The following is a 15,746-nucleotide window of genomic DNA, read 5'->3' on the forward strand; positions in this document are numbered from 1 at the left end:
GAATGGTTGGAAGACCAAGGCTTCAATGCTTCTCATTGATCCATGTCCCTTCTTGGGATTAGCACAAGGAGAATAAATTATGCAAATTAAGTTGGCCCAGCTAATTTGCTGAACATACTCCAGTTACAGAGCACTATTTTAGTACATTTGTTTTTTTGTGGAGAGACATCCATTCATGGCTGACTACGAAATGCTACAGGATACTGTTTGAGCAATGTTTTTCTCATCACTTGTCAAGAAGTCAGGAAGTTGGTCCTTGGGTCATGATTCTGCCTACCATGTTTTAGAAGTCTGCATTAATGGAGGAAGTCAGAGCATTTGTTAGGTCTGTCCCTTATCATTAAATCTCAGTTGATCATCTCGAAGCTAATGATTAGCTCCATGGAAATTACTTTTTCTGTAATGTAAGGAAACTAAGTGAAATTATCAGATTTGCTCAGTGGATTTAGTTACTTCCTGTACAACTGTGTGGAAGTTTGATCATCAAAAAACGAGGTACCTCTCAAAAACATGTCAAATAAAGTGAGTCTAGTTTTTAGTCACTCTTTTGTATGTTGTGTCTTCTGCACTTCATAGGATCTGAACAAGTTCTTCATTCTCTGACCCTTTTTGTGTGGCAATTCAGCTGCTTCCTTAGACCTCTTGGAGCTGATATTTTGCCAAATTCCTCCTATGCATCACTGAAAGGAGATTGTTAAGTCTTGCTTATGACAACACACTGATCTTGGCAGGCTTTCCAAATGCCCTGAAGCCCAACTCAGCCACAGAGACAAGCCCTAGCTCTCCTCCCCTAGGTCTGAACTGATGGAGTGGGAAGCAGCAGCACAGGCTCATTGCAAAATCTGATGATTTACCTACCTTTCATCTGAGATGGACAAGAGAATGTCTAATTTGCAAATGGTGCCAATGACAACAAGTGATACGGCTTCTTTCAGAATCAAGATGATACTGATGTTATTAGGGTGTCTGACGAGACCAAGTATTCAAATCTCTGCTCAGCCATGACTCTCAGCCAGTCACTGCCTCTCAGTTGTTGTAGGGATGAAATGAGGAGGGGGACAACCAGGTGCGCCACATTGAGCTTCTTGGAGAAAAAGGTAGGATATAAATGCAATAAAATAAATAAATGCATTTAAAAAAAAACTTTTTTAGGCTCAGCACAAAGTCTGGAGGTTCCCATATTCTTCTCATTACCCTGAAACAGCTTTCCTTCTTTCTGCATGTTAATGCAAGAACCTTTTCAATTTTCTCATTAGCATAAAAGAAAATAAAAACACAGTTGCCAGTAGTGAGCTCATTCTAGTTCCCCTAGGTATAATCCATGACTAGATGTATCACTTGAGGCTATTGATCATGCAAAGCTATTGTAAGAGGAAGTGTGAAAAGGAATTAACATGTTGTGTGCAAACTTGACCTTTACAGTGGTACCTTGGGTTAAGTACTTAATTCGTTCCGGAAGTCCATTCTTAACCTGAAACTGTTCTTAACCTGAAGCACCACTTTAGCTAATGGGACCTCCTGCTGCCACCGCGCCGCCAGAGCACGATTTCTGTTCTCATCCTGAAGCAAACTTCTTAAACCGAGGTAATATTTCCGGGTTAGCGGAGTCTGTAACCTGAAGCGTATGTAACCTGAAGCATATGTAACCCGAGGTACCACTGTATTCCAATGTACGCGAAGCACCGTTCATGCATGCAGTGGTTTTCCCATTCATTCACATATTTGGGAACAGGTTAGATTGCATTCCCATTTGATGCATGGAACTGTTCCTGCCACAGTCCTGCAAAAAAGCCTGGGCTTGCCTGTTGCTCACCAGGAGCATTGCAGCACCTATATAAGGCTCAATGTATCAAGTAAGAGCTTAAATGGTTAGTAAGAGCTAATAACTGATAACACCAAGGTTGCAGGTTTGATCCCTGTATGGAACAGCTGCATATCCCTGCATTGCAGGGGATTGGACTCGATGATCCTCAGGATCCCTTCTAACTATACAATTCTTTGATTCTTTGACCAGTTATAAAGGTTGATGTTTCACTCTCTTGATAGCACTGGAAGCAAATTTAATAATAATAATAATAATAATAAATTTTATTTATACCCCGCCCTCCCCAGCCAAGACCAGGCTCAGGGCGGCTAACAACCAATAATAAAAACAAGTTGATTAAAATACAACTTAAAAAACTCAAACAAGTTAGAAGCTTCCAGGAGAATTGTGGTAATATTACTTCTTAGAATACTTAGTTGGGTGCACTGCATCCTTCACCTAAAAGAAATAAAATATTGGCCGAACATTGTGAAATTAAATGGCAAGAGTGGAAAGAGGATACAAATTAGTGTGCCACTCCTACCGTTAAAAAACATTGCCTTGTTAAATTCCAGTTCTCCGTCTTTCTGCCATTTCTTCTACTGGAGCGCCGCCAGACCGCAAGCAATCAAATTTCTTTCCATCATCTGTATGACTGCATTATGTCCACTGATTCCACTACTGTCAAATCCTGTAACCATGTGCTTCAGCACCAGAAGCAGGGTCACATTCCCTTTGATTGTAAATCTTATGCCTAAAGCTTCCCACTGTCGACCTTTTGTTTGGGGTTTGCAGGAAGCAGAATTTGCAAGGAACAGTCAGTGTGATTGTGGGAAGAATCCTATAATTATGTGTGTCATGAAGACTATGGAAGCATGATGGGAAGCTACTAGACTGAAAGTGAGTTTGAGAAGCGAGCCTCCTTGGATTTTTCTAGTGCTGCTTGTAGTGTTTTGATCCAGTGTTTCGATACTGCCAGGAAGGGGGAAAATACACTTAAAATGCAATCCTATGCCTGTGTACTTTGAAGTAAGTCTCACTGTGTTCTGTTTGACTTACTCTGAGGTGTAGGAGTGCTTGGGATTTCAGCCTGATGATGCCACCCTCCCACTTTTGCTGGGATAAAATATTCCAAATTTTAAAAGTGCCTATGTAACCTTCCCCAACCTGGTGCTCTCAAGATGTTATGGGACTGCAACTTCCATCAACCCCAATCAACATAGCTGATGGTGATGGGAGATGTAGTTCAAAGACATCTGTAGGGCACTAGATTGGGGATTTCTGACCTGGGGCCAAATGTGTATTGATGTTTGCTTCTATGTTGGTGCTCATGCAACGGATGCTGATCCCCTGTCTGGGGAGAATATGGGTGAAAGAAGAGGGGACTTGATTCAGCCCTTCCTGCTCTCCTTCTTACTACATTACTGATAACCTGCTTTGGTCAGCATGTCTTCCAGCTCTGCCTAAATTGAGGTTAGGCACTGTTTTATGTGTGCAGAATCCCATCACTGCACGCACATACAGCTGTGTTGGTCCCAGATATTCAGATCTTATAAAAAGTTGGAGAGGGTGCCTTTTTTGGGGGTCAGGTCCATCATCTGCCAACTTAAGCCTGTTCAACATCCTTAACAGAGCAAGTAAAGGAGTTTTCATCACATCCACTGACAGAATGTATTTATTTATCAATCTGTTGTTATGATTGGAACATTATTACTTGCTTGATTTTATCATTGTAACTATATTAAACGTTTTTCTGACTGTATATGAAATGGTCAGGATCCGCCCTGCAACCTTGTGGTGAAGAGTGGGTAACGAATCTTACAAATAAAATAAGAATGTTCCCATCTCCTCCCTTTTATTGTTCAGATAGGGTCTTCCCTTTCACATTTGGGCTGGTTGGGAATATTGTGAAAGGAAGGAGAAGTAAGAACAGGAGGAGAAGGTAGTGGCATCACCTATAAAAAAGCATATGGCAAGCTGGCATTTCCTCTTTATTTTCTGAACCAGAGCATCCTGCCTCTCGCCAGCACTGAAATGTCTGCTCTTCAGATCCAGGGTAATGGTGGGAGGAGATCATGTGTCACTTGTTCAGATTTTACACTTGAAAAGGAAGTTGGGGACATGGCAATTGACCCTAGCTTAATCTCTGGGTGTCTTCTGTATCAAGAGAGGCCACTTTTGTCTATACTTCCCCCTTCTTATTTTGATCCCAGTCCTCTACACATACACACACACACACACACACACACACACACACACACACAAGCTCTTCTCCAATTATATCACGTTTTCATTTTCACCTTCATGAAATTAGCACTTTACCATGCCGTGCAAGTGTGAGGAGCTGGAGTCAGTGCTGAGAACTGGACGGGCTCCATTTTACGCAAGAGCCTCCTCGAAAGCCGGTGCCCAGCGCAAGATGAAAAACAGCTTGTCTCGCTCGATGCCTGCTGGGCCTGCTGTCAGCCGACTGTATGTTCTTAATCACCGTTCCAAAATGAGGGATGACTTGGCCTTTGCCAACTATTTTGCTCTTCACACTCATACTCTCACGCACGTGTACTTTTAATTCCTTCCCACGGAAATGTTTGCCTTTGCTATCTAAACTTGGGTTTTGCAAAACACACACACACACACCAAGACCAACAACAACTAGGGGTGCCAGCTGTTGATTGAGGTGGTGCAGCTGTGGGCCTTTCTTGCAGTACTGCTTGCTTACGTTATATATGTTTAGCTTCCTCCTCTTCTTAGCTGCTGGTTGGTTAATAGTGTTTTACGGATTGTAATTGTTTCACTGATTGGTTAATTATGTAATATGACTAATGCTGAACCTGTGATGTTCTATTACGTTGTTATTTATTGTTTGCAAGCTGATTGGGGATTCATTTGAATGGAAAGCAGCACAGAAATACAGCGAATCAAATCAAAACAAAATATATGTATATTTCTGTTTGCTTAATCCCAAATTTTCTTTCCATACATACATACATACATACATACATAAAAAGGTAAAGGTACCCCTGCCCGTACGGGCCAGTCTTGACAGACTCTGGGGTTGTGCGCCCATCTCACTTAAGAGGCCAGGGGCCAGCGCTGTCCGGAGACACTTCCGGGTCACGTGGCCAGCGTGACAAGCTGCATCTGGTGAGCCAGAGCCGCACACGGAAACGCCGTTTACCTTCCCGCTAGTAAGCGGTCCCTATTTATCTACTTGCACCCGAGGGTGCTTTCGAACTGCTAGGTTGGCAGGCGCTGGGACCGAGCAACGGGAGCGCACCCTGCAGCGGGGATTCGAACCGCCGACCTTTCGATCGGCAAGCCCTAGGCACTGAGGCTTTTACCCACAGCGCCACCCGCGTCCCGTACATACATACATGCATACATATATGTATTAATGCATCTATGGAAAGAAAATTGGGAATTAAGCAAATAAGAAATCGGTGGTATGAAGGACAGAAGTAGGTCTTGGCTGAGTCTAGAGGGTCTCATAACCTACTGTGTTCTCTCTCTCAAGGTGGCAGTGAGGAGCTGGTGAAAAACCCAGTTGGCATTTTGACTTAAAATAATAAAACTGTTGTTTCTCTTCAAAATCCTTTTCAGTTTTCTTTCGAGTTCAGGAAACAAATGCTGGACTAAACGTGTAGCTGTAGCTTACTTATTTTTGAAAAGGTTTATACTCTGCTTTCTGATCAAATCTTTCCTCAGGAGGACTTATAACTGATGATAATCGTATAATACAAGCATTGAATTCACCTCTTCCCCGCCCCCCTTTTTTTTGTAGGGCAGCCAAGAGGCTGTCCCTAGCAGTCTGATGTGCTTGTCGCCACTAATGTCCTTCAGGGTCTTTTGCGAGCCCACCCAAGGGATATAACACCCCCTCTGGGGAGTGTGCTGCTTTATAACACGATATTGCAGCTTTAAAAATGTTTAGACCCAGTATAGTTATTCCAGCTTTGCAAATAACAGAACTGGATTTATTGGCCCTTGCAAAAGATTTACTAGCCCATTTGCACACATGTTTCTAATATGACTGTTTGTGATCTAAAAAAGGGATGGGCAGGAGGAATGCTACCATTGCCTGGTCACCTGAGGATCAGTTCTAAAGGTAAAAAGTAAAGGTACCCCTGCCCGTACGGGCCAGTCTTGACAGACTCTAGGGTTGTGCGCCCATCTCACTCAAGAGGCCTGGGGCCAGCGCTGTCCGGAGACACTTCCGGGTCACGTGGCCAGCGTGACATCGCTGCTCTAGCGAGCCAGAGCCGCACACAGAAATGCCGTTTACCTTCCCGCTAGTAAGCGGTCCCTATTTATCTACTTGCACCCAGGAGTGCTTTCGAACTGCTAGGTTGGCAGGCGCTGGGACCGAACAACGGGAGCGCACCCCGCCGCAAGGATTCGAACCGCCGACCTTCCGATCGGCAAGCCCTAGGCGCTGATGCTTTTACCCACAGCGCCACCCGCGTCCCTGAGGATCAGTTCTACCTACATGCAATTAGGAGAAGAGGTTACTTAGAGGTCTGAATTACTGTCCCTTCTTTATTAGCAAATTGTGAATCCCATAAACAAAAGGCAAATATTTTTGTCTATTCTTTGTGAACAGCTTAGGGCAGAAATATATTCTGTGCCTTCTTCCTCCAAGGAGTTCAGAGCAGTGTGTGTAGGCTTAGTCCATTTTATTCTCCCAATCAAGTTAAGGCTGAGAGATGATAAATTGCCCAGGTGAGTGTCATAGCTGAGCATGCTCAGGGGGCATAAAATGCTGACTGACTGCTGCTAGGAGAGGGGGCAGTGGAATGGTGTATTCAGGAAGGGGACATGGCTGGCTAGAACCCTGAACAGGAGCAGCCAATTCTTCAGCATTCTTCTTGCAGGCCCCGCTTGCAGACCGTTACATTTCAATTTCCCCAAAATGTGAAATATTTTCCTACTGTTTATCTCCATGTCCCTCAGCCCCTAAAGAGGACATCATACAAAAACCTCTATGAATTTCATATAAAATTGGGTATACAATTGTACCTCGGAATCCGCTCCGGAAGTCCGTTCGACTTCCGAAACGGTCGACTTCCAAAGCGTGGCTTCTGATTAGCTGCAGGAAGCTCCTGCAGCCAGTCAGAAGCTGCAGAAGCCCCGTCAGACATTCAGCTTCCGAAAGAACGTTTGAAAACTGGAACAATCACTTCCGATTTTTGATCGTTCAGGAGCCTGAGCCAAGGTACGACTGTACAGTGAAGGAGAAATGTAAATCTAATATGGAGAGCAGGGGAGTCATTCTTTTAAGAGAAATGAATATAGCTATTTTCCTCTTCTGGTATCTAGATATTATTTCTGAGTTACATGGTAGATTTCAGTTTAGCATACCAATCTTGCCTCTCCCCCCCCCCCCCCCCCGACAACATTGTTGCTTTTCTGGCTAACTTACATGTTCGTTGTTATTTTTACTGCATAAAAGCTGTCTTTGGCAATTTATTTCCCTCTTTGAGTGAACTGTATCTGACCCACTATCCCTTGCAGAAATGGTAAGATAATGAGCTTGAAATTCCAGAAAGGTTTGAAGCCTTTTGCAAAAGATAGTAAATATAAATTAATTAGCAGTAACTTTAAATTAGGCAGAGAGTTAATTAATAAAGCAACCTGAAAGACTGGCTAGGATATATTACCCAAGTGTAAGTATAGCTAAACAAGTTAAAGAAAATGATCAAGTTGGAGTGATGTGATGTGATGTGATCATTTTATTCATCTATTAAAACTTCAGAGTTCCTATTATAGTTGGTTTAACACAGACATGCCCTACAGTTATTACTTAAACCTTGGCAGGATTCATTTGATGTTGCTTGACTGCCCTCTACAGGCTGTGAATGAAGATGCAGCACCAGTTCATTAGGAAATGACAGATTCAGTGTAGCAGTGAGCTGCCTGGCTTTCAAACCTTGCCCCCTAAATGGGATTTTGAAAGAAGGGAATAATTCTCGGCTCTCCAGTTGACAGCAAAAGCAAACATTTCAGTTTGCTTCTAGTCCAAATGAGTGCCCCGTGTCGGAGGCTGTGTTTTCTTGTGATCGCAGTTTAGAAATATTGGTTTTCTTTTCACCGGATGATTAGTACTGTGTTCTGATGGGAAAATGCACTTTTCTACCAAAATGGCATTCAGAATTCTATTTAGTTATGGTGTCTCTTACACTTTTATCTAGAGCTCTTCCAGGTGACCAGATGATTCATCATCTATCATGATTTGCTTCTGCAAAGCTTACCCAAGGAGGTTAGCCTATGTTCGCTCTTTCTTGAACATTTGTTCTGGTTTGTCTGTTGAGAGATTATATGATGATGAGCATCCATCCTGATTTTATTGTCTTTTGTCTATACATCTTCCCATTAAGCAGTAAGTCAACCTACACATTTAAATACATTTCCCTGTTACTTTCCTAACTTCAAAAAGTCAATAAAAAACAAGAAGTGGAGTTTTTTTTTGTGCTAGGCCATTAAGCTTTTTAATCCACTTTAGTTGCACAGACCTAAATTTCTAGCAAGTGCTTGAACCCATCCCAAAAATACTGACTGTCTGGAGGCAACCCTGACTGTTAGTGATGGTTACATTTATTGTACTTGAAGGCCAGTTCTGGGCCCGAATACACAGTTGCACTAAAGCAGACAGAGAGTGGGTCTTTCTACACCAAATAAACTGTAGCAGGAAAATACTCAGCACGTAAACCCATCAATATTTTTAGTAATTAATCCCCCTGCCATACACACTTTCCTAATCAGTTGGCACATTGCAAGCTAGGCTAGTATTGTGCTTCAGATGGTGTTAGGTGATTAGATTTGTGATGGTGGCTCAGTCATCGAGTGATGCAACAGCCAAAGTATTTGTTTTTTGCTTTTTTCAGAGATAATCATGAACCTGGGGAGATTATTAGAAAGATAGGGTTGGAGACCAAATTTAATTTGTGAGAACTTATTGGGCAGATTAGGATCAGGGGGGATTTTCTTTTTTTTCCTTTTTTTGGCAGGTATAATTGGTTGCTGATACTGAGAATAATTTACCTTGGTCTTGAAAATCAATCCACAAAAATTACCAACCAATAAAAGTCATATCTAACAGAAGTGTTCTTTTTAAACAACAACAACTCTTATACCCTTAAAAGTAATGCTATAAAAACAGCTGTTTTCAGAGGTGGCAGACACAGAACATGGTGTGTTATATCACTCCCTCACACCCAAAGACAGGAAAAACAGCTTTTTTCTTTGTCCATATATTATGCCTCCCCCCTCCCGTAGTCCATTTCCTGCCTTTGCCTCTTACAGAAGTGTGATATCCCTCCTGCCATTTGTCCCCAGTCTTGTACCTATGATGATGGTGATGATTAAATTTCCTATACTGCCATTCATCTGAGGATCATAAGGCAGTTTACAACATAAAAGCACATAACATAGTAACAAACAAAAACAATCCACCTTCCATTTTAAAAGGCCATAAATTGTTTAATTAGCCAAAGGCCAGTTTAAAAGGGAACATTTTTGCCTATCGCCTAAAGGTGTATAATGAAGGTGCCAGGTGAGCCTCCCTGGGGAGAGCATTGCACAAATGGGAGCCATTGCAGAAAAGGCCTGTTCTTGTGTTGCCACCCTCCAGACCTCTTGTACACAAAGAGGGGCCTCGCGTGATGATCGCAGGATCATATGGGGAGTGCTGGTCCTGGAGGTATTGTGGTCCTGAATCACGTAAGGCTTTATAGGTCAAAACCAGCACTTTGAATTGGGCCCGGAAAATAATTGGCAGTCAGTGCAGTTGGGCCAGGATTGGCATTATACGCTCAAACCCTCTTACCCTGGTAAGCAACCTGTCTTCTGAATTCTGCTCCAGCTAAAGTTTCCAAACCATCTTCAGAGGCAGCTCCATGTATAACACATTGCAGCAATCTTACCTACAACTTAGCAGAGCATAGACAACAGAAGTTAGGCTATCCCTGTCTAGATAGGAGTACAGCTTTGGAGGATGCAAGACACTCCGAGCCACCTAAGCTCAAGTGACAGCAATGGATCCAGAAGTACCATCAAGCTGTTTCCTCACTCCTTCAGTGGGAGTGTAACCCCATCAGTAGTAGGCAACCTCCCATCTATCTGGTCTAGGGAACTGCCCATTCATAGAATCATGGAGTTGGAGGAGACCACAAGGGCCATCGAGTCCAACCCCCTGCCAAGCAGGAAACACCATCAGAGCACTCCTGACATATGGTTGTCAAGCCTCTGCTTAAAGACCTCCAAAGACGGAGACTCCACCACACTCCTTGGCAGCCAATTCCACTGTCGAACAGCTCTTACTGTCAGGAAGTTCTTCCTAATGTTTAGGTGGAATCTTCTTTCTTGTAGTTTGGATCCATTGCTCCATGTCCGCTTCTCTGAAGCAGCAGAAAACAACCTTTCTCCCTCCTCTATGTGACATCCTTTTATATATTTGAACATGGCTATCATATCACCCCTTAACCTCCTCTTCTCCAGGCTAAACATGCCCAGCTCCCTTAGCCGTTCCTCATAAGGCATCGTTTCCAGGCCTTTGACCATTTTGGTTTTCCCAGTGCTTCTTGTCTTATCTGGATTGAGCTCCAGTTTACTGGCTCTCATCCAGTCCATTACCAAGGCAAGACAACAGTCCAGCCCATCCACTGCCTCACCTGCAGATGTAAAGGGGAAGTCCAGCTGGGTTTCATCAGCATATTGCTGACAACGTACTCCAGATAGCCCCACTCAGTGGTTTCTTGTAGATGTTAAACAACATGGGTGATAAAATTGAACTCCGAGGAACCCCACATCGAAGGCTCCATGGGGCCAAAGAGCACTCTCCAATGTGTACTCTCCACCATGTGTACCCATTTCTGGACAATCTTCTCTTGAGGTCACACTACAATTGACAAGTGAGTCAGAGGTGCCAATTCAATCAAGGAATGTCTCTCAGCATGTGGTTTCATAATAAATTGAAAAGAAGAAAAAGTCATCTTCAGCCAGCACAGCATCTACAAGCTCTGTTGGATACACAGAATGGGTTGGTATCAGTCAGCCTAGATCGTGTGTTTAAAATATTGCCAGCAAATTGCTGCTTATGAGGTCAGCACTGCTGATACACATAGCCCATGGTACAGGGACTTGTAGTTTCGACAAGTCATCTGATGTTTTGGGCAAAACATATCAGACCATTACAATGGGTATTACTACCTTTTTAGATACTTTTGACTGTGGGGCTATGATTATCTCTAAGAGGGTAGACTCCAGAATTCAGTTTATTTCTTAGATCTGGTGAGAATGGTAATGACTACAAGATGCCAGTCTGATGGTCATCTGGTCGAAGAACAAGGCTACTCATAGTGTGAATTTGTTGGAGTTTTGGGAGGCAAGTTTAACTCTTTGGCATTTTGCCCAAAGCTTCAACTTGGATCACATTAAAGGACAGAGCTTGGTCTCAGAGTTTGCAGTGCTAGGCGGCAGTCCTCATGAATAAAAAGGAAGACTGCAGAGCGTATGAAAAGGGAGTCAAATGTGTGGGTCCACTGACTAAGTCGACAGCAAGTTCATTTGAGGAAATGACAATTAGCATCCATGTTTTGCAGTGTCTTGAGTCAAGTTTCAACCAGGGAACTCTGGCTCTGTTTGCTTCTCCAGTGAACATACAGACTTAACCTTTTTTTAAAACCTGGTTCCAGTGATCAAAGGCATAAGAGATTGATACACTGTCAGTGTTTGGACTAGAGGGTCTTCATTTTGCTTTCCTACAAATTTCACTTCTGCAAAGTGTTCTAAGAAAATTGAGATTGGAGAGGTCTTGAATAATTCTGATAGTGTCGGTTTGGCCATGGATTACAGAATGACCATGGTTTACAGAAATTTTGCAAACGGCAATGGCTCCACATGCATTGCAAATACTGCCTCATCTGGGTCTTTTGAACTATGGTTCACCCAGATTTGGAGAGGTTCCATCTCACCGCTTGAAAATTGAGCAGGAGAATATGAAAAGTTGTGGCTTCTTAGATATCGTGATGGACATATTGGCTTCTTGGAGTCTTTCAGTGATCTGAATCTGTCAACTGACATGGAGGAAGTTCCTTCAATAGTTAAGATCAAATGACATCAACTTGGAGTCAGAGAATTTACCCCCAACTATAAAATAAATCCAGTAAGTCTTTTTGTCCAATGGATGGGTTTTTGCTTTATTTGAATACTCTTTTAACCCTATGATATTATACCAGTGCTTTTTTCTGGGGGGTACTCAAGGGCTATGCAGTACTGACACCTTTTTTCTAGAACAAAAGCACTGGTTATAAATGTAGCCCTTACTGTAACAACTTCATGGTGAGTGCCAGCACCATTTTTTTCCCCCTGGAAGAAAAGCACTGATTATACCCTTAAAAGTACTGCTATAAAAACAGCTGTTCTGGATTTATAGGATTAGGAAAGGAAGAACAAACCAAAGGGGAGAGAGAAATATTTAGTATTCCCAACTTGAAGTAACTTCAAAGAAGCACTTATCCCTTTTCTTCCCCAGAAGGCCAAATATTCTGTTTAATATTTTGCCCAAACGGATACAGTGACATTCAGCTTGATCCTGTGCAAGATTATTTGGAAGTAAATCCCGCAGTGTTCAGTATGGCTTCCTTCCAGCTCAGTGAATGCACCAGCTTTTGCTAGCCTGATGCCTTCCATACGTTTTGCGATAAAACTTGTATCAGCTCCAACCCATGTGGAAGGCACCCAAGTTGTCAAAGACTGGTGTATAGAGTTGGTGCCTGGCTGTAGTTCTTTTGCATTCTTGCCTGGTAGGTAAGTCTCACCAAACACTGGGGGATATAATTCCAAATAAACTTGCCTAGGACCTGGGAGCCTGTGAATAAGCTACTTCCCAAAGCCCGAGGGCAGTATCCTTCAAAATAGATGTGCTGGTGCAGTGACTTTTGGCTACACAATAGAACTTCTCTTCCCTCTCATCCTTTCCCAAAAATTGTTTTGGAGTTTTCCCCAACTTTCCAGAGCAGATCCAGAGAAGGCGAGGAGAGAGGAGAGGGAGAAGTTCCACTGCATGCAGAAATCCTTGTGCTAGTGAAACTACTTCACTGGGTAGCACGTAGATAACTGCAAATGCTTCCACATTTCAAATGACTTGTCCTTAGGGCGTACAAGTAAGGTTACCACACAGTCCCCGGATTTACAAATCAGCCCCCATACAAAATCCATTGAAGTTGAAAAGTGCCCCTGGGTCTCATCTGCAATGTGGGGATGATGATGATTACTGAGAGTGACCTAGGCAAAGCCCTTGAAAGTGTTCCGAGTGTTGTAAATGCTGTAAAGTTTTCTCCCTTTTCTCAGATTTAGCTGCGAGTTTTTAAAAAGAAAAGACAGTGTAATTTTGTGGAAAAGAATGCACATTACAGTTTTATGTGAGGTTCATCTAATGCTGTAAGTAGGACGATGTTACTGCAGTTATTAATGGTGCACTTATTAGGTAGTTGAATGTGTTTTTCTCTGTCTTTACTCTTACAGGCAAGCTAATGAGGAATATCAAGTGCTGGCTAACTCATGGCGCTACTCTTCAGCATTTTCGAACAAACTTTTCTTCACCATAGTAGATTATGATGAAGGCGCTGATGTTTTTCAGCAGGTGAGAAGGTGCATTCCTGAATGCTAAGCTGTTCTGTGTCCACCTTTCTAATATATTCATATTGGTTGCCTTAATTGTATGTTTCAGACATGTTTTCCTTTTTTTTTTTAGAGGGGGTAAGCACAAGCACAGATGATGGAGAGATTGCTGTTGTTATTGAGGTTATTGATGAGAAAATTCCACCATACTCCTTTAGCTGCCACTAAAAATGAAGAATGTTGCTGTTCTGAGAGATCCGCAGCAGTTTGCTTCTGCTGCCCACAAAAATGTACACATTGTTCATTTTTTGTAGTCCACTTCAGATGATCGTGAAACTATGGCTTAGATCAGGGATGAACAAACCTTCCCACCCCTGTTCCACTCAGGGCTAATCTTTTGGGGTCAGTGGGCAAAGCCAGAAGTGTTTTCAATTAACTAATCTGGAAGAAAGACCAATTTTTGCTATGCCTACCTCAGATTTGAATTCCCAACCTAGATAACTGTGCCCAAAAGTAACCCTCAGTGGGTTTTATGGGTCTACTGTCAAATAAATATACAGAGGTTGGGTGGGGGTTTTTTTTAGTGCAACAGACAAAAGTAGCTAGTGTTCTGAAAAGCAAGTGAAATAAACTGCTTTCTTACTTTACTGTGCTATATATACATACACACACAAGCACATGCACACAGATATACACACACAGAAGCCTACCACTTCTCCCCAGGCTATACAAGAAAACAAGTTTAAAAGTTTTTTAAGAGATCAGTTTATTTTTATAAAACAAGATTGCTACTGCTTCCAATTATCCTGAAACTTGGACACTAATAGTTTTATACTAAAATGTAGGTCATGGCCGTCTGTAACCAACTTGCCATGTCATTTTCTCCCCCTTCTCTCCATAATGTATATCAGTTGTCAGGGATTTGATGCCATTACCTATGTTCTCCCATTCTTCAGCATCAGCTGCTGTTGGACGGAAAACGTGTACTGTGATGGCATCACATCAGATGTAATTGAATATATATGTTATGGGGAAAAGGGGAAGAAGAGTGTGGCGCAGAGAGACTGTTTTTGATGGCCACCCTAACACAATGTGTAGCTTTTGTCCTTCCCTATTGCTGATAACTTTTTACCTTATTGCTGATTGCTTTCTTTTTCTCTTCCATCCTCTCTCGCGCACCCCATGGACCTGAGTAATTGAGTTCGCATAAAATGCATATCATTCAAATTGATTACTTCTTTAAAAAGACCTCACTTTTGCCAGTTCACAAAGTGAGTTGCAGTCTAGTTCAGCAAAGCTGTGTGCTGTTTTCTGAAATATTACATTTGACCAAAAAAAACCACAACCAACCACATTTCCTAGTGCCTCATATTTTGCAGTTTCATGACATATTGGGTTGTCAACAAATATTCCGCGGAGGAAGAGAATATGTTGTACTTGGAATAAATCCAATTATTTAACATCCAGCTTGATTATTGTACATAATTTGAATTTGCAACATTTAAATAATGTATTTATGTAACATAATTTAGTTGTGTAGTGAGCATACAGCCCTGGTAATGAAAATGGCTGGGCTTGTGTATGTCATTAGAGGCAATCTTGTTCCATCCTCGTTGCTTTCACAGGTTTCTTCACTCAGATTTCAGGGTAACCTTATATGTCCACATCCCTGAGTTCTGAGAGAGAGAGAGAGAGTATAAATAAATACAATATTGCCTTTCGTTAGTGGAAAATAACAGCTTGATCCCGACATAGCTTTAAGGAAATTGGAAGGAAAGTTTCCTGTTCCATCCTTCCCTCTGCAGTTACCTATGATGACCAAAGAGGGTTGGAAGCTCTCTTGAAGAATGTGGGATGAGGCACAAGGGTTGCTGGGAGAAAGATGAAGCAACAGGAACTTTTCTTATGAGAATTTCCTTAGCTTAGGATCCAAACCTGATTTGATGCAATTCCCCGCTTCTCTTACTGCCCTTCCCCATGTTTCATCCCACATTGTTCTGGGAGTACCCCTGAACACAAGATATTTTTAAGAGATACACTGGCTGCAGAGAAAATGAGGGGTCAGGAAACATTTCCTTTTGTAAACATCTACAGGTTAGCTTATAAGATCTAGGCTGATGATGATACTTAGCTTTTATATTTCATCTTTTGAGTTCCAACCCCACCCCCCTTGAGAAGCAATGAGAGGTACTCAACTGACTGTTTAAAAACTTAACTGTTCACATGGGGATTCATACACCCTGATCCTTAGTATTCGCTGTACTGAACTTTTGTACATCTGTTGAATATTGTATTGTATAATTTCTGTTTTGCAAATTGCCTTGTT

At 42.2% G+C, this 15,746-nt stretch overlaps 1 protein-coding gene across 1 annotated transcript in view; it reads left to right on the forward strand.

The window, feature by feature from the left end:
* Positions 1-15,746, forward strand: part of TUSC3 (tumor suppressor candidate 3) — a 128,339-nt gene that overhangs the window by 44,778 nt on the left and 67,815 nt on the right. Inside the window, exon 3 of the mRNA XM_028743697.2 lies at positions 13,325-13,442. Coding sequence (XP_028599530.2) covers positions 13,325-13,442 — 118 coding nt within the window. The remainder of the gene's footprint in view (positions 1-13,324; positions 13,443-15,746) is intronic.

The sequence above is a fragment of the Podarcis muralis genome, chromosome 9, assembly GCF_964188315.1.
Source record: "Podarcis muralis chromosome 9, rPodMur119.hap1.1, whole genome shotgun sequence".
In the NCBI taxonomy this organism is placed as follows: domain Eukaryota; kingdom Metazoa; phylum Chordata; class Lepidosauria; order Squamata; family Lacertidae; genus Podarcis; species Podarcis muralis.